The following is a 22240-nucleotide window of genomic DNA, read 5'->3' as shown; positions in this document are numbered from 1 at the left end:
GTATTATTGACTGTATGTTTGTTTTACTCCATGTGTAACTCTGTGTTGTTGTATGTGTCGAACTGCTTTGCTTTATCTTGGCCAGGTCGCAATTGTAAATGAGAACGTGTTCTCAACTTGCCTACCTGGTTAAATAAAGGTGAAATAAATAAATAAAATGTCCGTAGCCCCTCTGCTGTTCATCTTCTGTAGACCCATACCCTCCACATGTGTCTAGGATATTTTTTATTTAACCTTTATTTAACTAGGCAAGTCAGTTAAGAACTAATTCTTATTTACAATGACGGCCTAGGAACAAGCCATCTTGCTGTCACAATTCCAATGGTGAAATGAAGGAGTCAGGTGCAGAGAGCAGGGTAGTTCCGAGCAAGTGGAATTTATTATTTCAACCAGAAATAATCTATGAGACGGCTACGCCACACAACAAAGGGCGCGTCAAAAAATACAGTCCAACATAAAATAGGACTGAATCCACTATACAAATCACCACCACAAAAAACAGAATAACAAGCCCGCACAAAAGTCGGCGGGCCAACTGGGTTTAAATAACACCCTAACCCTAAACACAAAACAGGTGTAACCAATTAGACAAACCTAAATGAAAACAGAAAAGGGGATCGGTGGCAGCTAGTAGGCCGGAGACGGTGGTGCCTCTTCCCGCCCGAACGGGAAGAGGCACCATCCTCGGCGGGATTCGTAACACTTGCTTTGTTCAGGGACATAATGACAGACTTTTACCTTGTCAGCTCAGGGACTTGATCTAGCAACCTTTAAGTTACTGGCCCAACYCTCTAACCACTAGYCTACCTGCCGCCCCTTTGTTTACCTGCCGCTACCTGCCGCCCCTTAAGCCTTTGTCTCACAGCCCTTTGTCTCCTGTTTCCAATAAATTACATTATATTAAAGTTCAAAGTGACATTCTATTATGTATCATTAACGTGTTGTGGAAAAGGCTGAATCATAGGTCAGATAGCATTGGTAAATTATTTTTATGAAACAATAAGAAAGCATTAAATTATTCAATTATCTGATTAACACCACAACACCAAACACCATTTTAMTCAGTAGATAGGCTGTGTGCTAATGGCTATTTGCTCCATGTGTCACACTTTATGTGTCATATCATAAATGTCATGTTAACACCAGGGGTGAAAGTAAGTTGGTACGGTCTGGTACGGTGTCCCCACAAAATAAATWGTGAGGGTTTTCTGTACCGGTAAAATACAATATATCACAATAATTGAAATTAAAATGTAAAAAAAACTGTAGGCTATTACACCACTTTTTATTATTACCGCTTGTCAGAGGCATGAACATTTTGCAAATGGACATGAAAACAGGTGGTAAGCCTATGCTCCAAAATGTAATGTAAAAACACTGAAATTATGCCACGGCAGAGATGAGTGGCCGACACCAAGACGCACGCAGACAGCAGTGGACGCATATATTCTGGCCTAAATACAAACGCCAAATGTCCTGACACTTTTTGGTGTTTTGTGTAACAGCTGCCTCTTTCCATTCACCATTGTTTGGGGGCTGGAAATATGTTGTGAGTGGATAAACGTGCTCGGGTAGCCTAGTAAAGGAGCCCTTGTTTGACAAGCTGATGATAACATCATGACTGGTTTTGGTTATGCCATAATAAAAGGTCATACATTTTAAAAGTTACATGTCAAATCTTTACCACTAGGCCCAGAGAAATGCTATTGAATTGATAGGGATTTTATATGCAATTCTATATTTAGGCCCATACATTTATTTTRGGTATTAGAGGTCTGTACCAGGAAGAAATTAATTATACTTTCCCCCCTGTTTTATACTCAGGACTTGGTCTGCAAACACTATTAAAAGGTATGCTGGAAGTCCCACAGTATCAGTTGAAGTTTGTCTCCATCATCTTTTGACTGGAAGAGTCTTTCACAGAGGAGTGCTCTGGGCGGCCCTTACGTGAAAGGGCAAGAAACCACAGGAACAAGAAGACACCTGTAGTAGGAATAATTTTGGAGGGATTGAAAAGCAACAAATCACTCAGATCTAAATCAATCAATCAATCATATATCTTTCCTTAGAGAGGTTAGAGAGGTGTGATAGGATACTGACCCTGGAAGCAGTTGAATATACTGAAGAGGTACAGTCCAGGGAGAGAAAGGGGGCCGTAGGTGCAGAATGCCAACCCCCATGGTACTCCTAGCACACAGCTTAGCCCCAGGACCGTGGCCCAGTCCTTCCACATCCTACCCTTCCCTCTCTGCCCCCACAGCTTCACCACCACCACACCTAGAATGGCTGTGTTGAAGAGGAAGACCAGGCCCAGGTATCCACTCACTGTGATGTAGCTGACCACCACTCCAGAGCTGTCTGTAGCACTGCTTATCCAACATCTGCAGTTAGACAAGAGTCCATTTGAATCCTTTGCTTGTTTTCATGGCTACATATATATTTAAATATTAGCTTCCTATGACAAAATACTGTGAATTGAACCTCACATGTCTGTTGATGAGCCATTATTGGCCCCCGTCATGTAGAAGCTATGTATGCCGTAGACTCCTGAGAAACAACAGGCCATCACAGTTGCAGTGGGTATGCCTGGAATCAAGGACTGCATTTAGACTATACATTGTATGGTGTAGAATATCGCTCAACTGTCAAAGAAAACAAAAAAGACTTATGAGTGGAACTTGTGATCTCACCCCATCCAACCAGGCTCAGTTTGAGCAGGTATTTCCTGACATAGATGTTGAAGACGCGGACTAACAGCATGTAGAGATGGAAGCCTTCAATGGCCAACCAGGTGAAGGTGGACAGGAGAGCCCAGTGCAGTATCAACCCAAAGGCCAGACAGACATGTCCCTCAGCCCCATCAGCCTTATGCCACACCCACCACTCGCTCAAGAGGTAGGAGAGGTGCAGAAACAGGAGCGCTCCTGTCAGCTGCACATGAATAGATATTGACTGTTCAAAATGCCCCMTCCTATGGGGACAGAAAACAAGAGGCTCAGGCCCACAGAGATGTTTATATAATGTATACCATTTATGCTCTATTTCTGTGATCAGGCCTTTGTCTGTGTACAGATTAAAAGMGCTGAAGTGAGGTCTCTTGCTTACCTCTACTTTGAATTTTAGCGCTCAATATTTTTGACACATACATTTGTGAATGTGTACTATTGTGTAGCTGCATTGTGAATGGTTTACCTACTCTGTTTATTTTCAATGAAGAGAGAATACTTACCTAAGACAAGTGTACATGACAAGGGTTACTGTGGTGAAAACCACAGAGAATGATGAACCAATGTAGGAGATGTAGCCGAGGTTGGCGGCATTCACAGGGTCTAACGACAACTGTGAGTTCTGTCAGTGAGAAAATAGGATAAGGAATCAAGAGTATGTTACCAGCTAGGACTTACCATACAGAACAAAATTATGTAATTATTAAAGTGATAGTTAACGTTTTAGCATTGGTGGTACACATCCAATGCAAGTTAATGGTACCTATTAGCATTTCTTTGCACTTCATGTCCAAATTATCCTAAAGTATCTACAATTGATTGTGTAGCGCAATTAAGTTACTTGTAGATGATTTGGACATGAAGCGCAAAATATGCTAATATCTGTATCGTTGCCTTGCATTAGATTTGTGCCAAAACATTAGCATTTGGTAACAATGGCCAGGTAAACAAACCAAAGCATGGATTTCTGTCATACCTTGTCGATTGACTGCTTATAGAGTAAGGAAACCAACATGACATTTTGTCATTTCAGTGAACTATCCCTTTAAAGTGAGTGTTTTGAAGACTTCTATATCAGTCTTTGCATGTATTACACAGTTATGATTTGTATAGAGTTATTCAAATAACTGAAGTAAGGACATATATAACAACTGTAGCACGTATTTACCACGAGCACTGCAAAGAAGCTGAGATGGTTACAGCTGCACACAAACTCTCCGTGAATGAGAGCGGTAATACAACCCTCTGAGCTCCAGTCCCCTGCAGACAGAAAAGCCACAAAGGTCACAGACACACGTATAGCGAAGGTAGAGTAGTTCAACACCCAGCCACACACACATACAAGCACCCACAAATGCCCACACACACAGGAAAATAACATAGTAATCCACAGCAGCGGTTCAACCACTAAAAGACGAGTCAAGACATAGCCCCCACCTTCGCCATTCTTATTTTCCGAGTCCTTCCAGAAAACACAAGTCCCTCTCTCAGTCTGAAACAAAGGCAATGTAAAACACACACACTGTTCATTGAAGTATAGACTAGACTAACATTTGTCTCAGAGATACAGTAGGTGCACAGTCACAGTCTTATTCCGCCAGTGAGTGTCGAAAGTTCAAGTGGACTCCATTCACCCACCACATTTGTGTTTCTGAAGGCGATTCTGACAGGCTGGTCAAGGTCCCTCACATCGTGGTCCCCCACCCTCACAGCCAGCACAGACTGCCCCAGGACTTCCCCTGATCTATTGCCTCGAACTGGACCAAGCTGTTGGTAACATTGGAGGGAAGTGCAACAGAAAGCAGCAGCAGAGGAGCAAACGTCATTCAGAGAGGTCTTATGTGCCTTTCACTTTCATAAAATCCTTCCTCAATAAATGACTTCATGATACTAAATAATATATTAATTGTTTTACTGTAGTGCTAAATTGTATACCGGATATGGCAGCAGTGACACTATTTTGTCCATTTCCATTGGTTGGTTTCAGCTATAACTAAGAAAAGCCTACTGTTTGAGTCAGTTACCAACCTTGAATAGAGAGCTGTTGAGTACAGCCATTGTAATGTGCACATAGCCAGTGCTATTAGAGTCGTTCCTCTTGCTTCTCTGGAGGGCATGTGCAGGAATGTGCACTCTGTGTCCAGAATTCGTGCTTTCTTCTGCCTATGGTGGAATTAATGGACATAACAGTTTTAAGTGCAACACATCCATCGGAAATACCAAAAATTGCAATATGCAACAGTAAATTTAAAAAACAAGAGATTAGGCTGTGTCTGAAGTCTTTGTTGCTGCACCCCGGTATATATGGCTGAACCAGAAGGTTGTGAGATCAACAGCAATGAATTCATGATCTCACCTTATTGGATGAGTTGACAGACCATCTGTAGAAGTTTGGGATGGGCATTCTGGCCCTTGGAATGCATATTGTAATTCTATCCTCATAACACCTACCAAAAAAACAAAGCATCTTACATGATTTGAACCCTTGACTTATATTCAACTTAATCAATGTAATGAATGGATATCAAATGGTTATCAAATCCCATATAGCTCAGTTGGTAGCGCATGGTGCTTGCAACGTCAGGATTGTGGGTTTGTTTCCCACAGGGAACAAGTATGTAAAAGTACAAATATGTATCCACTCACTACTATAAGGTGCTCTGGATGAGAGTGCTAAATGACTAAAATGTCAACTTAATGGACATTCCCATATGGACTAGCTAGATGTTTAACTGTGTAGTTAAAAGGATAAACAGGTACTGGCTTTTTTGTAATATCCGTGGCACGTTAAAATCCCATTACAATAGGGGATAAGGACTTTTATTGGAGTACCTGGTCCATACCACTTGGTTAACACAATCTCGGAGAGCATCTTTACAGTTTGGAAGATTGTCTGGAAACGTTATTGACAAGGTTAGCCATGATATCACTCTGAAAACGACAAAAATCCATACAAGGTACCAATGCTTCATCTCAAGACAAACACATTCAAAACAACCAGATGAAAAATTACTGTAGGCACTAAAGCCAATGATGGTGACAAAAACTCAGTGGGGACCACGTCAATCCGGGTTGGCAAACCCTGGTCCTCGAGAGCTGCAGTGAGTGCAAGCTTTTTTTCAGCCCTGTTGAGACACACCTGGTTGAACTAATCATGTATATTTTTTAACTGACCTTGATTAGGTATCTTATTTGAAAATGACAGCTCTCCAGGCCAGGGTTGGCCACCCCAGATATACAATTAACTGGTCCACCCCTTTTCACTGATGTCCATGTTTGTTCAAAAATGTTTACATAACCTCGACCTAGGCTCATCCACACGTGCCATCCATTTTAACACTTGCTCAACACAGAAACAAACAGGAGCTTACCATTGGTTCTCAGGGTTGCAGGGATGCATATAAATATGAGAATTAAATAACTGGTCTTCATCACTCCTTCCCTCTTTCAGTCTGTGACCGCTGATGGGTTAATGGTCTGTCTTGTTAGTTGATCTTTGCTCGTGTGTTGTTTCCTGGTTTCATATCATTACTATAGTTAGAGAGGGGGTTGGACATATTTGTATGTGTACTGTAGGTTATGGCATTACAAAACTGGGCGAATACAAGTAGGCTATTGTGAACACAGCATGTAATGAATACAACACTTATATTAGTGATTGATTCAATTTATTAGACAATAGAAATAAAAAAACATACTGTTCATAAGACGCCTCCACATACAATTTAAGAAAAATCATCAAGAATAACACAATAAAGCTTGAAAGCTTATGTCCTTTGTAGTCCTTTGTGTGGTGGTGGTGGTGGTGGTGGTGGTGGGGGGGGGTAATGTCAGGTAGATCAATATAATCAAAGCATTTCAGTGAGAATCATTTCTCAGCATCTCTAAGACTCATTCTGGCACTCACCAGAAAATTCCTAGAAAAGGGGATGTCTCTGTTTCACAATCATAAGGAAATGGTCAATCGTGCGCGCATTTGAGAGACCTACTGCTCCCAGTGAGACACTTTCTGCAGAAGTGAAATTAGTTAGAAAACATTAGCAGATTGCAACACACTTTCCATATTTGAGTTAGAAAATCAAGTGATAGATTGCGAAACCAATAATGATGAGGCCATGTGAAAATGTTTATCACATCAGAGTGGTTTGTCTCAATGTGTTGAGAATATGTGGGCTTTATCCCCAAAATTGTGAAAAACCTAGGTCACAGTTTACGTCTTGTTGCACTATGCCAACAAGATCTCACAAACTCACTTTGATGGTACAAGGACTTTCTTCGTATAACACAGTATAGTAACTCATTTGAAACAGAATATTGACAGTATATATATATTTTTTAAATATGTGTGCCCTATCAGTACACTTGAAAATCTCATTTCATTCTGCTTTACCACAGCAACCATAGAGAAACATCATAGTATGCAGGAAACTAAATCCTTTGGTGTGTATCTGACTAATTACGCAACAGTCAGTTCAGCAACTTGAGATCGGATATTTAATGAAGGTTGATAATCATAAACAACGTACACTTCAAGTAAAATTATTCCCTCAAAGCACTTTCCCAATAAATACATTGGAATGATACAGAAGAAAATGCATGTCACGATGGTATAAATGGATTCGGGTGACAGGCGCAGGAATGCGTAATCGTTTTTTTTATTCAGCCCCAAATTACCAAACAAACACGTAACAAAGACACAGGGTTGAAACCCAAACAAAAGAGCGAGGAGTACCTCGAATAAATAACACACGAGCACAATGATTAACACACGGGACGAGACCCGTAATCATCTGCGCAATCCACAAGGGCGCGAACGCCCAAAACACACAGCACAGGTACTCACACGGACCAACGGACATTGTAACAATAATCAACCCCACCATGGTGAACAAAGTGCACATATATACAAATACAATCAGTGGGAATAGGGGCCAGGTGTGCGCAATGAAATTCCAGAGGGATCCGTGACAATACATCAACACAACCGGTGTAGAAACCATAACTCAATTTGAAAGAGAAAGAAAGAGACAATGCATATGCCATTAGACACAAAGCCAAAACTCCCCTTGCCATCTAAGAAGATATGGGTGATCTCCATTGTGGACAGACATTGTTTACTGGCAGGGGTTGTTGCTAGGGAACATGTCCTCCTTGGGTTTGGCTGTAGAGGTGTTCAGAGCTGCTGATGTGCTCTTGGTATTCGCCGCCAGCTCCCTGTCTTTCCTGGCAGTGCCACAGATCCATAGGAATATAAAGAATCCTTAGAGAGAGAAACACAGACAGATCATCACTCAGACTCCACCCACATAGGTGCTCAATAATAGGTGCTTTCAAACTATTCAAGATCATAGGGCCACATTTTCTCTACCTGACACTCCTCTCCCTTTGTACTTAATCTTATTTGATCTCCATTCTCTTCCCTTCCACCCCTCTACATCAGCTTTACTATCTCTTTCTGTCCCTGTCTTTCGTGATGTTCCCTGTGTCACCTTGGAGGGAGTTGAAAATGCTGAACAGGTAGAGGATGGGAAGGTTGACATAGCCGTAGCTGAGGAAGGCCAGGCCCCAGGTGATACCCAGCAGGCAGGTCAGACCCAGGACGGTGCKGATGTCCTTCCAGGCCAGGCTTGCCTTCCCAGGCTTGCCCTTACTGCCATAGCGCTGCAGCTGGCAGATCCGGGTGGTCACCGTTAACAGAATGCCAGAGTTAAGGACAAAGATGATGGTGAAGTAGGCCAGGTTCATACTGTAGAAGAAGGGGATGTCCATGATCCAGCAGCTGGGGTGGGGAGAGAGCGTTGGTTAAAATGCAGTGACGCAGTGATTAAACTGTGATTCTATTGGACAAACTGCATCTGGTCTTTACCAAACACATAGTCATATTCACCTTGTCCTCAACATTCACTTATTGATCTCCACATAGAACGTTCATTAGGAACATAAATATGCTGTACATTGGGCCACCCCTGAAATTGTACTGATAAAAAGTGAACATTCAAAAAGAGAAAGATAACATTTACTCACATTGTATTTGTCTGGTTAGTGTCTGCCATAGTCATTTCTGTAGGTCCATATAATGGTTTGATATCCTTGACTGCCAATGAAACTCCCACAATGATACCGGGGAGTCCTGAACAGTGCACACACAGCATGAGTGTTCCATGTCCGCAAACTCTTGTCTCACTGTATCTCTCACCTGAAAGAGCATGTTAATAACTGATTCACTTACCCCAGCCAATGGCAGACAGCTTGGCCATATAGTGTCGGTAGTAAGTGTTGAACACCTTGACCAGGAGGAGATACAGGTGGACAGCTTCAATGGCCATCCAGGTGAAACAGCTGAGGAGGCTGTAGTGAATGGCCGCCGCAATGAAGATACACACGCCCCTGATGCCCAGACTGGCCCCCCACTCGTTGAGCAGGAAAGAGGTGTTGAGCAGGAACAAAGCCCCGCTCAGTGACACGTGGATGCTGTTGGCGTTGTCCACCCTGGAGTTCCTAAAGGAAGGGTACAACCGTATCAGACAACTGATAAAACAGCGTGGATAGATGACTAGTACGGGCGCAGTCATCTATGCAGACGCAGGGAAGACTACACGGGCCATGCTGAAATAGACACGGGGTGAAACATGATCCAATTCAAAATTGAGAACGAAGGGGAAAAGTGGGCAGGCGGCATTTTGGTGAGGTGGGGGTCGCATACATGGTAATGACGTAGGTGAGGAAGGATACGGCGGTGAAGAAGGCAGACAAGCCACAGCCAATGTAGCTGATGTAAGACAAGACCCGCCAGTGCACACCGTCAATAGATAGGTCGGCGATCTGGAGGGGATAAGAATGGATAAGGCATGACGACTATCACCAGATGACATTTATGAGAGGATGATGTAGATGAATGGATGGATATAAATTGCTCACCAGCAGCACGGCAAACGGCGTGGCGTGGTTACAGATGCACTCCACCACGCTGTCGTTGATCTTAGTAGCGCATCCGTCCGTTTTCCAAAAGACAGTGTCTGGGAGGTTTATGTCCCCTGTTTGGAAGAGAGTGCCCTTTTTTAGTCACTCGCAAATGCAGTCAGTACAGCTTATATTGCCATATGAGGCAACAACAAAATGTTATGCAAAGCACTGTGGTATGCAATGGACTGTAGTTTTATGTAAACACAGTTACTGTAGGCCTACATACTGTAACAGAAATCAACCCACCATAGTCATTGAAATATTGACATGACAGGCTGTAATTCACCTGTAGAGAAGAAAAACACTGATACGGTAATGCATGAATTGAATCAACTGTAAACTACAGTGAGCTACAAAATGATTGGGCCAGTAACACATTTGTTGTTGTTTTGGCTCTATACTCCATCATTTTGGATGTGATGACTATGAGGTTCAAATGCAGACTGTCCGCTTTCATTTGAGGGTATTTTGATCCGTGAACCGTTTATAACACTAATAAGGACGAGTGAGAAAGTTACAGATGCACTAATATCATACCCCCAAGACATGCTAAACTCTCACCATTACAATAACAGGGGAGGTTAGCATATTTGTGGGGGGAATGATACTTGTGCGTCTGTAACTTTCTCACTCAACATTATTCACGATTCATTCAGGACTATCCGTAATCATGGTAGCATCCACATTAATGTGTTAAAGTGTTAAGAAACATATTATATTGTTATTTACAATAAAAGTGACTCCAGAATGAAATAATACATTATTTACCATTCATTTATATTGGGCACAAAGTAATCTGAAACACAACCAAAACAAACAAGAAATGCAACCAACAAGTTTGTAGATTCACAAGCTTGATGTAATAATTGCGTGCTAGGAATATGGGACCAAATACTAAATATTTTTACTACTTTAATACACATATAAATGAATGAGTCCCAATACCTTTGGTACGCTAAAATGGAGAGACTATATACAAAAAGGGCTGTAATTTCTAAACAGTTCACCCGATATGGATGAAAATACCTGAAAATGAAGGCTGACAGTATGAACTTTAACCTCATAGTCATTGGCTCTGTACTCATTTTCCTGGAGTACAGATCCAAAACAACCAAGAATGTGTCACTGTCCCAAAACATTTGAATGTCYCAATTACAGGAACATCCTAAATCTTATGACGACAATTTACAATTTACTGGTATTATAGGGTCAAACAATTTGAACTTCATCTTCAGTGGAGTGATCAAGTTCTCAAGTTGTCTGCCGCCATCCACCTCTATCCGTATGACCATGGTTCTCACGAGTTCCTCTTTAAACTGGATAGAAGGGGGTGATAATGACATGGAGGATTATGAGGGTTGCGATTTCATGAAAGCCAAGTCCATCAAATTACAAAATGTTTGATTTATTTTAATTTATTGAATTGGAAGAATGATTGAATTTAATTCTAGAATAGATGCACAATATGAGAAGTCCTACCAAGAACTGATTGGGTGATTTATAGGTGACCACGCCCACTCTCCTCTTTTCCTCTGGGATGTTCTGGAGTGCATCAATAGGGATCCATGTTTCCGGAATGTAAGAGTTGTTCTGAGAGAGGAGCTGAATGATTTCAGTGAGAAAGGAAAATACCTAGCTGACACACTATACTCATTATCATTACTGCTTCTTTAATCTTTAATCAGAACAACAGTTTTCAGCTGTGCTCACATAACTTCAAAAGGGTTTTCTAATGATCAATTAGCCTTTTAAAATAATAAACTTGGATTAGCTAGCACAACGTGCCATTGGAACACAGGAGAGATGGTTGCTGATAATGGTCCTCTGTACGCCTATGTAGATATTCCATTAAAAAGCAGCCGTTTCCACCTACAATAGTCATTTACAACATTAACAATGTCTACACTGTATTTCTGATCAATTTTATGTTATTTTAATGGACAAAAAATGAGCTTTTCTTTAAAAAACAAGGTCATTTCTAWGTGACCCCAAACTTTTGAAAGGTAGTGTATACATTTGGCATTTACACATGTTCTATAGGTTGGGTGCCTCTCTGACCTCAATCTGAGACAAGATGCCCAAACACAAACCCAGATAACAGCAGCCCTACCTCTGGTGCTTTTATTTTCACCATCTTGTCATCAGCACTGGTTAGGTTGGTCAGGTTGAACACAGTCAGAGCCAGATCACTGAGGTCGTAGTACAAAGGCTCTCCAGGGATTGAGATGTTTATCATGTTGTGTACCAGGCCCCGTTCAACGCTGCAAATACAGCACAGAGACAGGGCAGGTTATCAAAGTTACGTCTCTGTCAGAAGTCAATGGGAACAGGTTGGCGGGTTACTGACCCAATATACATCATCCTTATGGTCTGATTATTTTCAAACAGGTCTGCACACATATTTCGCATGTTCAGGACCCTTTTGAGATCCTTTGGACCCTCACTGGGATGGTCTTGTATCTCTCTCATCAGGGCAGTGATTTCTGTCCCAGTACACTTGGTGACCTCACACGTGGATGAAGCTGAGGGACAACAACAACAAAGAGCCGTGGTATTAGCGTTACAGTTCAGTAGGGGTTATTACTGTCATTTTGTTATGAATATATAACACCTCTGACATCACAGAGGAATCACAGCGCCAGTTTCACGTTTCATTCAGAATTTTCGAGATGACGAATAGACAAAAAAAAGATAGGTTTATTTGCTCACCTATGTTGAAGATCAACTTGCTGGTTGAGTTCTCGACTACAGAAGTCTTCACCGTCTGACACTCAGTGAGGTTAATTGAGGTCATATTCATTGGGGTGCACTCAACATAGCTTTCAATGAACCAAAAGCATTTCAGATTTTCCTCAGCTTTATCGTTGATGGTGATAGTCTCGTTTAGCATGTTTATTGTCATTGAAAACTCCCCAGTTGTGGTGTTAAAATAAAAGGTATCATCTATGAAAATGAAATAGCAATAGATAAACGCTACCGTGCATAAAGTTATTATTATTTGGTTGATACCCCATAATTCAATTTATGAGTTACAACAACCATGAATGGGGTTATTTACAGCTTTTTGCCTAATAATTACAACAGCATAAAATAATGCGCCAATTGTACCAATATCAACCCAAATCAAGTGTACTTAAGTCCTCCATATCAATTGGGGAGGACGGGCTTGTGGTAATGGCTGGAGCGGAATGAGTGGAATGGTATCAAACACATCAAACACATGGAAACCATGTGTTTCCATGTGTTTGATGCCATTCCATTTGCTCTGTTCCACCCATTATTATGAGCCGTCCTCCCCACAGCAGCCTCCACTGATTTGGTCCCACAGTGCATTAAAATGAAACACAGTTTGAGCTCATTAATCAAATCAAATCAAATAGTATTTGTCACATGCGCCGAATACAACAGGTGTAAGACCTGTAAGACAGTGAAATGCTTACTTACAAGCCCTAACCAACAATGCAGTTTATAAAAAAAACTTGAAAAAAGACCTACAAAAATATAAGAATAAGAAATAAAAGTAACAAATAAGTAAAGGGCAGCAGTAAAATAACAATAGCGAGGCTATATACAGGGGGTACCGGTACAGAGTCAGTGTGCGGGGGGCACCGGTTAGTCGAGGTGTGCTAGTACCTGAATTTGAGCAATTCATAGCCAGTGTTCCAGATATCAGTAGGAGTAGATGCAGAGGAAACATTGTGGCTGTTTTAAGGGTAGAACAGTACAAWATARGAATGACAAAAACATACATTACAAAGCAATCCTTATTTTCAACATTCTGTCATAGCCCTTACCACTCATTCAACATTACACTCAGTAAAGTGCACGATACAGCCTGAGAATTTCATTTCAGCTCGACACCTAGGCTAACACTACTTAATACCACAACGTATACCTAACACATTCTGTTTGTTTTCAACAATGTTTCAGCACTAACAAAACCTAGCCATGCGTTCTGGTTATCAACGCAGTGATGTCTGCTTATTCCCAGACATATCATTCTGCCATCACTCAGGTAAGATAATGACACAACATTATCAACACAATAGCTGAACTTTACAATGACAAAATAGGATTGAATCATATTCCTCACACACAAACACATACACTTACTTACATGCTAGGAGTTGATTTCACTCACATTTGATGTCCTTGTGGGGTGAGCAAATGATCTGTGAAACCGCTGTGTGCTTTGTAGACATAATTCGATCATTGAACACAGTAAACTCCCATCCAATTTGTATTTCCAACTGTGCCGTTAACAAACGTCTATTCTAATGTTTGGAGCTGTTTTTTTTCATGACTGTGCATAGTCAAATTTTATAACTGCAACATTTTAATATGTAACCTTTAGAGGAACCTGGTGGCATTGCATTTGTTTTATGCAAATCTAGTCTGAACTTCAGCTTGCTCGAGCGAAGCATCAATGAATAGGCTACAGTTCTGCTTAGGTTAAACTTATTTATCTTCTGTTGCAGGTTAATCAACTAGTGAGGGATAGGATCTCACCACATTACATCAGATCCTGTTGGCTCACATGATTTATAATTGAACAAACCACATATGAAAAGAGTTCTGAAAACACCTTRCTTCATTCCATCACTAAACAATCGCAAAAATAAAAAATAACAATATGACATGCTATTGTATTGGTGAAAAACAAGTGGGTGGTTTGTAGACATTTTCGAAGGTCTAGTGTTTAGAGGAACTTGGTGTATTCTCAAAAGAAAAAATCTCAATAAAGTTTGAAATGAACATTGACAACAACAGTGCTGGATTGGTTGACAACAGACTTTTGTCCTCAGGTAGATCTGGTATTGGTAATGTGAGTGTCACTGCCAGGTTGGCTGTCCTCAGTCTTCCATTTGAACACACAAAACCAGAGGAAGATGAAAAAACCTACAAAAGAAGATGAGACATATTACCCTTCGAGACAGAACTTCATTACAGTATTCAGTCAACCTCTCACAACACACACAATATATTCKAAATGTCAATACTTATTCAAAGTTGGCATTTTCTGTAAAAAGCTGTTCAGCACTGGAAACAACTTCCAGAATGTTTAACATGTGTTGCTAGTGTTGGTGAGTTCACAAAAAAAGATACCCTGGAACAGCTGGGTATGAACCCTTTTTGTTGCTGTTTGTATAATGTGGTTGTTTGTATTTTATGCTAGTATTTTATACGATGTGATTTTTATTTTTCACAATTAGGCCTATTCTACTTTTTTATTCCTATTATTTTTTACTTCTTATTCCTATTATTTTAAAGAGCCACTGAACACGCCGATTGGCGCATGTGTTTTTCTGTTGCTCATTAAAAAACTAGATTTCAGTCTTGGAGGTGTTTCCTGACTGATCCCACATTTGGTTAATGTTTGTCCACCACGAGTCACTGTAGATGCGGAAGCCTATTTCACTTCCTCAAAATCGCCAGAATGAATCTAAGATAAGTCAAGAAATCCGTAACTAATTTTGATGCTTTTGCAGAGGATGTTTTAGTTGTGCAATTTTATATCTAACTAAGGTGTTTGGTGCAGTATTTCTCAAGTAAAAACATGTCAGAGCTGCTGGGCAGGTCTGTCTCACTGTCTATGCTACTGGATCGAGCAATCACCACAGCTGTTCACCCCATGTTAGTGYGCAAATGGACATCATTAAACCAAAACTCAACCTTCATTTATCCGTCGTGACGCACAGATGTTCCAAACTCAGAATAAATGTTTTTGGCTCATATCGATGCCACTGTTTTCAAAGGAATTCATCGCTTTTTAAAGGCAGTCGCTCTTTAAGACACATCTAGGGACTGGATTTGAAATAAATAAGAAATATGTGGAATGTTGTGATGCTAAATGATTTTATATATCTGCCCAGGGACTACAGATAAAAACTAGCCAGCTAAATTTGGCACATTTCCAAAAATGTTAATCGATGTGTACTGTTTCAGTTTGTTTTCTTGTTTTCAGCAAAAAATGCATAGAGTAAGTGAATGTGAAGATAGGCTCCCGAGTGGCGCAGCGGTCTAAGGCACTGCATCTCAGTGCTAGAGTTGTCACTACAGACACGCTGGTTTGACTCCAGGCTGTATCACAACCGGCTGTGATTGGGAGTACCATAGGGCGGCGCACAATTGGCCCAGCGTAGTCCGGGTTTGGCCGGTGAGGCTGTCATTGTAAATAAGAATTTGTTCTTAACTGACTTGCCTAGTTAAGTAAAGGATAAATAAAATAGAGGAGATTATCCTGTATGTTGACCTACTGGTCATCCTTGCATTACTGCACAGTTGTTATGCCGTTAATGTTCCTAAGACAAGGAAACAACATTATGTTTAACCCTTCACCTACATAGCACACTGGTTGCATACACACGATGGCAGTAAAGTTTGTTTTTTGCATCAAAATGAAGTACCATTAGGTTACTACTAAATAATGAACACAGTCAGTTTGACCTGCGTCCATAAATGAGAGTCATYATAATGACTCTTACCTTGTAGAGAGTTGAGGACACAGAAAAGGTAGAGGCCAGGCGTGGTAAGCTGGCCGAAGGAGAAGAAGATGATGCCCCAGGTGATGCCCAGCAGACAGGTGATGCCCAGCACAGTGCAGGTGTCCCTCCGGGCCCTACCCTTCTCCCTTGACGTCTGCTCAGTGCGCAGAGACCTGAGGCGCCTCATAGTCACAGCCAGCATACAGAGGTTAAACACAAACACCAGGCCAAACAGACCCACCGTGGTCACCAGCTTCATCACATCATTAGAGAGGTAACACCTAGTTAGGCGAGTTAGAGAAGGGGTAGGGAGAGGGAGAGTCAGATAGATAGAGAGAGAGAGAGAGAGAGAGTGAGAGGAGAACCTCTTAACCTCTATGGGGGGTCCTCATATTTCAATACAGACTCTAATAATAAAATGTGACAAGAGGTTTTGGGGTTTAAACATAGCAGCCACAAGGGTCAGTCATTTAAGAAGTACAACAGTCTTACATCTCCACAGCTGTGCCATTGGTCTTAGAGGGATGAAGAGTCACACGGCTGTATGTGTCTTTGTCAATGATCGCAATCACGATGACAATGACAGCAGGGAATCCTGAAACAAAATGAGACATTAGGCTATCTATTATACTGTATGCCCGCTCGGATCAACAAAACTCACAGAGGACAGACAGAAGGTTGGCCCATCACCCATGCCTCTTTTAAAAGATCCATTTTGTTTTGTTTTTGTTTTGCTTACTGTTTACAGTCATACGACCAGTTTCAGGTTGTAAAGTGCAATCTCACCCCATCCTACCAGGCTCAGTTTGAGCAGGTATCTCCTGACATAGATGTTGAAGACACGGACCAGCAACAGGTAAAGGTGGAAGCCTTCGATTGCTGTCCATGTGAAGGTGGCCAGTAGAGAGTAATGCAGAAGGACAGCAACATAGATACATGGCCCCGAGGAGGATAATGCTGCTACCTGCTGGCTGGGCAGGAAGTGCAGGTTGAGGAGGATCAGGGCCACAGACAGGTTGATATGCACCTTCAAGGAGATGTCTGTGCCTTTACCTCTGAACAATGGAATAGAGAGAAAGCGTGTGGTGAAAACAAGGTCAGTTGCTATAAAATGTTACATCTTGATGTCACTTTCTGATGATGTCAAACTTATGACAAACCAGCGGTTCCTGTGAAGAGCTGACCATGATGCCCAGAGAGTGACATACCTTTGAGTGGCGTACAGAACGATTGTGACCACCAGGAAGAACAGAGACAGACTGCAGCCAATCAGAGTGATGTAGCTTAGGATCTTCTGATCGCTTTCAGAGATGGAGGGAGACACCTAAACGCAGGAAAACACAACTAATGCTAAAGTGTATTTTTGTAGATGGGTATACTTTACTGACTTTGTTTTTATTCTCTTCCATTTGACTTTAAATCGTTTTTAAAAGGTGTGCTTATGCTGTGATAAGGAAACGAAGGAAGCACTGTGGTAGTTGTAAAGTTGCCTACCATCAGCACAGCAAAGTATGTGAGGTGGTCACATGAGCACACCACACGGCCCTCGTCTCTCTTCCACTCTGTGGTGCAGCCACCCCGGTAGAACTCTAAACATTCATTTGTACAGAGAAAACGCAGTAATGCGACATCACATGAATTGATACCTCAAGGGTATTACAAGTTTCATAACAGTATTATAATTCGTATTGTAACATTTCATATTGGCACTTACTATTGGTTGAAAAATTGAAGAATTGACAAGATGGTTGTTTGTCAGCCTATGAAAAACCACACAAATGACGCATCTAAGTTTATATTCTTGCCCACTAGTCATAGAACTGGTGCAGGTAGCAGAGAGTTGATATTGCACTCACCTGACTTTCCAATGTGGGGCGCTGTAGAGGCACGGAGAAGTTGACCTTGTCCCTCAGACCTGACACTCTCTTCTTGCTTACAGCCAGACCTACTATTCGGCCATCAAGAATCCCCAATTGCTAGAGGAACATTTCAAAATATGGCTTAACTGAAATAATTAAGCAAGGTACTAAAAACCCACACAGGAACACACATGCACGCATGCATGCACGCACCACACACACACACACACACACCTACCCCATATTTTTCTGGTGAGGTAATCATGCAGAAGACAATGGTATTGTTCTCGTTGGTTTTCAAGAGCTCTTTGGGCAGGTGGACCTTGACCGTAGTGTTGGCCACATGGTCACTGTCTGATGTTACCTAGGTAACAGTACCATCAGGGATAATGACACCAAGGATAATGATCAGGCAGAGTTCACTATTGCTGTAAAATGATGTCCTGATGTCATCCCCATCTCAAATCACCCTCCCACCCCAAATGTCATACCTCGAATATACCATTTGCATTTCCATTCAAATGATCTATTTGCATGTGATGCAGGTTGGATGCAGGTTGGGATGAATCTTGTCCTGGAGGCGGAGCTGAGCAGTTTCCACAAGATAGGCCCGCCGCAAAATCAAAATTGTCTGTATCGTAAAATGTTTCTTGATAACAAACAAAAGAAATTGGGCTTAAATTAAGGTTAGGGTTAGGCATAAGGTTAGCAGTGTGGTTAAGGTTAGGGTTAAGTTTAAAATCAGATGTTTTGACTTTGTGGCCAGTGACTACTCTGCAGAGCTGCCTCCAGGACAAGATTCATCCCATTCCCAATAAATGCCAAACTGTACGTAGTTTGCAGAAGACTGTGTGTCAACTTCCTCAAGCATTTCATCGTAGGTCACTGTCATCTTACCCGTTCTTGGCTGGCAGATATATTAAGCCCAGTAAAGTTGCCCTCTGCCCTGAATATATGAGCCACAAGCCTCTCAACAACGATTGAAGTCGTCTTACTCAAAGCTGTATTTTCAAGAAACATTTCTAGTTTCTCCACAGATCTGCGAGGAAAGCACAGACAAACAGAATACATATTCCTTGAGGTTTGGCAAACATACAAATGTCAATACCAGATTTGGAGTGTATGAAATGTATATGATATATAATCTATATTATCTTGCAAAATAATTTGATGCATACTTAAAAATAGTGCTGAGGTTCCCCGTCTTAAACTGCTCATTGACAACTTCCATCCAGCATCTTGCACCATCCACATCGACTACAGACGGAACGTAAGATAGAACTGTACAAACAAACAATACGATTCATGAAACATCTGAGTCCTTATATTTTTTTCAAATAAAATGTACATTTGATGCAAACTCAGGAAATCAAAGTGCTAAAAGTAGGCAACAGAATATCAGTAAGATAATAATCAAGTTCATAACAATTTCACTTTTTAAGTCAGAAGGTTAACTCGTTTTTTTTATTTTTTTTATCTACCTTGAGTGTAGTTGGAGCACGAATATTTGTTTCCTTCGTTCATAGAGAGACCTCCTGTGAGCAGAACCATGATGTAAAACAACCTGGACTTCATCCTAATTGGGTAAAAGTCAAACACGAGGTGGAAAGACATCCCTTACTCCATTATTCTGACTGTTTATCTGATATCACATCATCGTTGAATCAATCATTCAGGTGCTGCAATCGCCAAATATTCTAACTCCACTTCACACTGTCTCTGTAGTGCACCAACAGAGTAGCCAATGTTTTAAGCACCTATGATCCAGTGTAAATGCTCAGTCACAAAATGTTTGTTTACCTTTAACATCAGAAACACTCATTTTAATAAAAACAAATTCAATCTCATTGCCTACGCATTTTTGATGTGACCTAGTAAAGAGGAAATGCTGCTATAATTTTGCAAAGAACCCACCCACATGAGCCTGTCACCACTGAATGCTGGTTGGATATGCTGAAATTGATAAAAAATGTATACAATTATGATTATTGTAGAAATACATATTTGGATGTAGTAATAACAATATGTCTCAAAGTCAAAGTAGAACTCACCTATCAACCTGGGAAGTCAAGGTTCAGGGTAAAATGTTTTCAATATTATTAGAACAGAACTTGGGTCCTAACGAAGGCACTCAAAGAAGTGCAGAGGATGTCAGAGCGGTTATATGCATTCTAAGGAAGTACGGTGTGTGCAAATAGAATTTACAGAGGAAGTACATGCAGTATATGACAGATACTGTGTTACACAGTTTGACTCTGTTGTTTCAACTTATACCCTTGCTGTACACTTACCTGTGCGTTGACATTGTGTCATCACTGTCATGTGGTCTACGAGGCACGGGAAACGCCAAACAAACTTAAACAAAGGGAAATTAGTTTGAGTGATTAGAGGACTAAACCACTGGAGAGATATTATGTTTTCTAAGAAAATGACCTGCCCTTTCACTTTATTGAGGCTCAATACAAAATCCTGTAATGCGTTTTGGCTCGCATTGGTCATTGCAAAAGGCTTTGGCTGACTTGTAAGTGTGAATGCTCACTTAGGAGCYGACGAAAAMAAATCCTTCTATGACAGTGAATTTGATCATCGCCATCATCACCATCACAGCCACAGAATCTACATTTTACGCTGCTAACCAACCAGCAAAAACCTCTCRAATGCATAACATGTCTACCTATGACACAAGACAGCCAATGCAGATGATGCCGACCCATCACTCATGGATACTACATTCCAATGGTTACATCTGACAGAAAACATATATTTAAAAAAGGTATATACATAACATCTGACTAAAATCTATGTCAGTAGAGGGCACCCAGAGATAAGAAAATCTCTCTCAACTCTACTGAAGCCGTTTTCAAGGTAGAGTTACATGGCCGCATTTACCAAGTGTCTCAGAGTAGGAGTACTGATCTAGCATCAGGTGGTCTCTGTCCATAATAATCAAATGAATGACGATCTAAAAGGCTAAGCTGAACCTCTATCAGCACTCCTACTCTGAGAGGCTTGATTAATACAGGCCCTATCGTATCAGTGACAGAAACACGGTCCTAGTCCTACCCAGTAGCCATACATACCCAGGGCAAAGCTGTGCCCATTCATTCTAAATACATTCCAGCCACATCTTTGTTTTGTCACTTAGTCCACTCTGGACACTGCTTTTTCAATCAGCCTGTTTAGCGGCTGGCTGGACACATGGTCGCAGTTGTAAATGAGAACTTGTTCTCAACTGGCCTACCTGGTTAAATAAAGGTGAAATAAAAAAGGAAATACAAAATAAAAAATAGAACAGGAGGCCCACATTCTCAGGTGGTGGTGGTGCATATGCAAACCAAAGACATAGAGGTCCTAGATTGCTTCCTACGATTCTACACATATTGCCATGGGGCAGAGAGTAAAATATGCAGTTTTATAGCTAATCTCAAATGTTGCCGTTTTACAGCTGATGTCCTGTACTTCTAAGCTGCGGGGATGTGTGGTACGCCAGCGAGCTTCAAATGTGATGACACTTTGCCTGTGTACTCTGTGGTGAGGCTGAGGTAATATCCAATAAAGGTGAACTTCCTGTTATTAGGCAGTTGAGGATATAACCAGCCAGGCGCTGTAGAACAGATGATAGACACATAAGAAGGTCACAAGTCATTGATAGTACAGGGATTCAAAATCCCCCCCCTTTGATCTCACTTGATAACCAAATGCAAAAGCTGTTCACCTAATCAGATTGTGCCTCCTTTGTRGGAAAGCACCCTTACTCGTGGAGAGGAGGTATTGGGCTGCTTACTGAGGTATGTCTCCCCTTCCTTTGGAGGGGACTGCTCCATTGACCCTACAGATATGTCTGTCCCCAGCTGCCATTAGGCAGGTGTCAGGACAGGACYTAGGTTAGACATTGGAGTTGGCTGAATGTGACAGAACTAATGAGAGGGCTGATATACACTCACCTGTCTCTTTCCAGCTGTTGGCACACATTTCCTCTGCTACTGGCTTGTTGTTGACAAACATGAGTGCTCTGCCTGGCTGCTGCTAGTCCTTTCCCGAGGCATTCTATTGAGGAATAGACTATCAATAAATAAGATATTTAATGAGAGAGGGACAAAAAAAAAAAATTAAGTAGGCCTACTAAGGTGTTATCTCGTTCACCAAGATCCTTCTGTCAATGGCAATTAGCCTAGGGAGGTGAATTGAAGTTTTTGAGCTACCAGGC

The 22240-nt window shown here is 41.3% G+C and overlaps 3 protein-coding genes across 11 annotated transcripts; all 3 read right to left on the bottom strand.

Annotated features, from left to right (window-relative positions):
- Nucleotides 1-360: 360 nt before the first annotated feature.
- Nucleotides 361-6211, bottom strand: LOC111974668 (adhesion G-protein coupled receptor G5-like). The gene is made up of 12 exons (XM_024002581.2): nucleotides 6098-6211; nucleotides 5559-5619; nucleotides 5083-5173; nucleotides 4755-4889; nucleotides 4365-4493; nucleotides 4164-4218; nucleotides 3895-3986; nucleotides 3230-3348; nucleotides 2691-2971; nucleotides 2487-2586; nucleotides 2101-2381; nucleotides 361-1983 (listed from the first exon to the last, which is right to left on the bottom strand). Exons 1-12 carry the CDS (start codon nucleotides 6156-6158, stop codon nucleotides 1874-1876), a joined length of 1515 nt encoding a protein of 504 aa, XP_023858349.1. The 5' UTR covers nucleotides 6159-6211; the 3' UTR covers nucleotides 361-1873.
- A 1152-nt stretch (nucleotides 6212-7363) lies between these two features.
- LOC111974666 (adhesion G-protein coupled receptor G2) lies at nucleotides 7364-13890 on the bottom strand. 7 transcript variants are annotated; one of them, XM_024002575.2, is made up of 14 exons: nucleotides 13807-13890; nucleotides 13323-13391; nucleotides 12399-12632; nucleotides 12037-12211; nucleotides 11800-11950; nucleotides 11169-11291; nucleotides 10886-11005; nucleotides 9936-9975; nucleotides 9645-9760; nucleotides 9430-9548; nucleotides 8956-9224; nucleotides 8751-8856; nucleotides 8216-8505; nucleotides 7364-7986 (listed from the first exon to the last, which is right to left on the bottom strand). In XM_024002575.2, the coding sequence occupies exons 2-14, from the start codon at nucleotides 13384-13386 to the stop codon at nucleotides 7841-7843; spliced, it is 1953 nt and encodes a 650-aa protein (XP_023858343.1). In that variant the 5' UTR covers nucleotides 13387-13391; nucleotides 13807-13890; the 3' UTR covers nucleotides 7364-7840. The 7 variants fall into 7 exon arrangements, with proteins under 7 accessions (XP_023858343.1, XP_023858346.1, XP_023858340.1 ...); XM_024002578.2 differs by lacking the exon at nucleotides 12399-12632; XM_024002572.2 differs by lacking the exon at nucleotides 13807-13890 and having other exon boundaries at nucleotides 13323-13440.
- LOC111974667 (adhesion G-protein coupled receptor G5) lies at nucleotides 12367-20739 on the bottom strand. Of its 3 annotated transcripts, none has more exons than XM_024002579.2 (14): nucleotides 20085-20739; nucleotides 19948-19986; nucleotides 19515-19609; nucleotides 19212-19314; nucleotides 18931-19072; nucleotides 18272-18397; nucleotides 18031-18150; nucleotides 17889-17934; nucleotides 17669-17763; nucleotides 17383-17498; nucleotides 16961-17229; nucleotides 16667-16769; nucleotides 16175-16455; nucleotides 12367-14588 (listed from the first exon to the last, which is right to left on the bottom strand). In XM_024002579.2, exons 3-14 carry the CDS (start codon nucleotides 19606-19608, stop codon nucleotides 14491-14493), a joined length of 1593 nt encoding a protein of 530 aa, XP_023858347.1. In that variant the 5' UTR covers nucleotide 19609; nucleotides 19948-19986; nucleotides 20085-20739; the 3' UTR covers nucleotides 12367-14490. The 3 variants fall into 3 exon arrangements, with proteins under 3 accessions (XP_023858347.1, XP_023858348.1, XP_070303370.1); XM_024002580.2 differs by having other exon boundaries at nucleotides 19515-19568; XM_070447269.1 differs by lacking the exons at nucleotides 19948-19986; nucleotides 20085-20739 and having other exon boundaries at nucleotides 12567-14588; nucleotides 19515-19925.
- Nucleotides 20740-22240: the final 1501 nt, after the last annotated feature.

This window comes from Salvelinus sp. IW2-2015, linkage group LG15, assembly GCF_002910315.2.
Source record: "Salvelinus sp. IW2-2015 linkage group LG15, ASM291031v2, whole genome shotgun sequence".
In the NCBI taxonomy this organism is placed as follows: domain Eukaryota; kingdom Metazoa; phylum Chordata; class Actinopteri; order Salmoniformes; family Salmonidae; genus Salvelinus; species Salvelinus sp. IW2-2015.
The sequence above is the reverse complement of the archived record's forward strand: the minus strand, read 5'-3'. Positions and strand labels throughout refer to the sequence as shown.

What these genes read in the sequence shown, in the direction of transcription:
- LOC111974667 (XM_070447269.1), bottom strand. Translation starts at nt 19,647, where the DNA reads ATGTCTTTCCACCTCGTGTTTGACTTTTACCCAATTAGGATGAAGTCC. An exon ending in GTGCTCCAACTACACTCAAG is followed by an intron (nt 19,315 to 19,514) that starts GTAGATAAAAAA and finishes TTGTTTGTACAG; the next exon opens with TTCTATCTTACGTTCCGTCT. An exon ending in CCTCACCAGAAAAATATGGG is followed by an intron (nt 18,151 to 18,271) that starts GTAGGTGTGTGT and finishes ATGTTCCTCTAG; the next exon opens with CAATTGGGGATTCTTGATGG.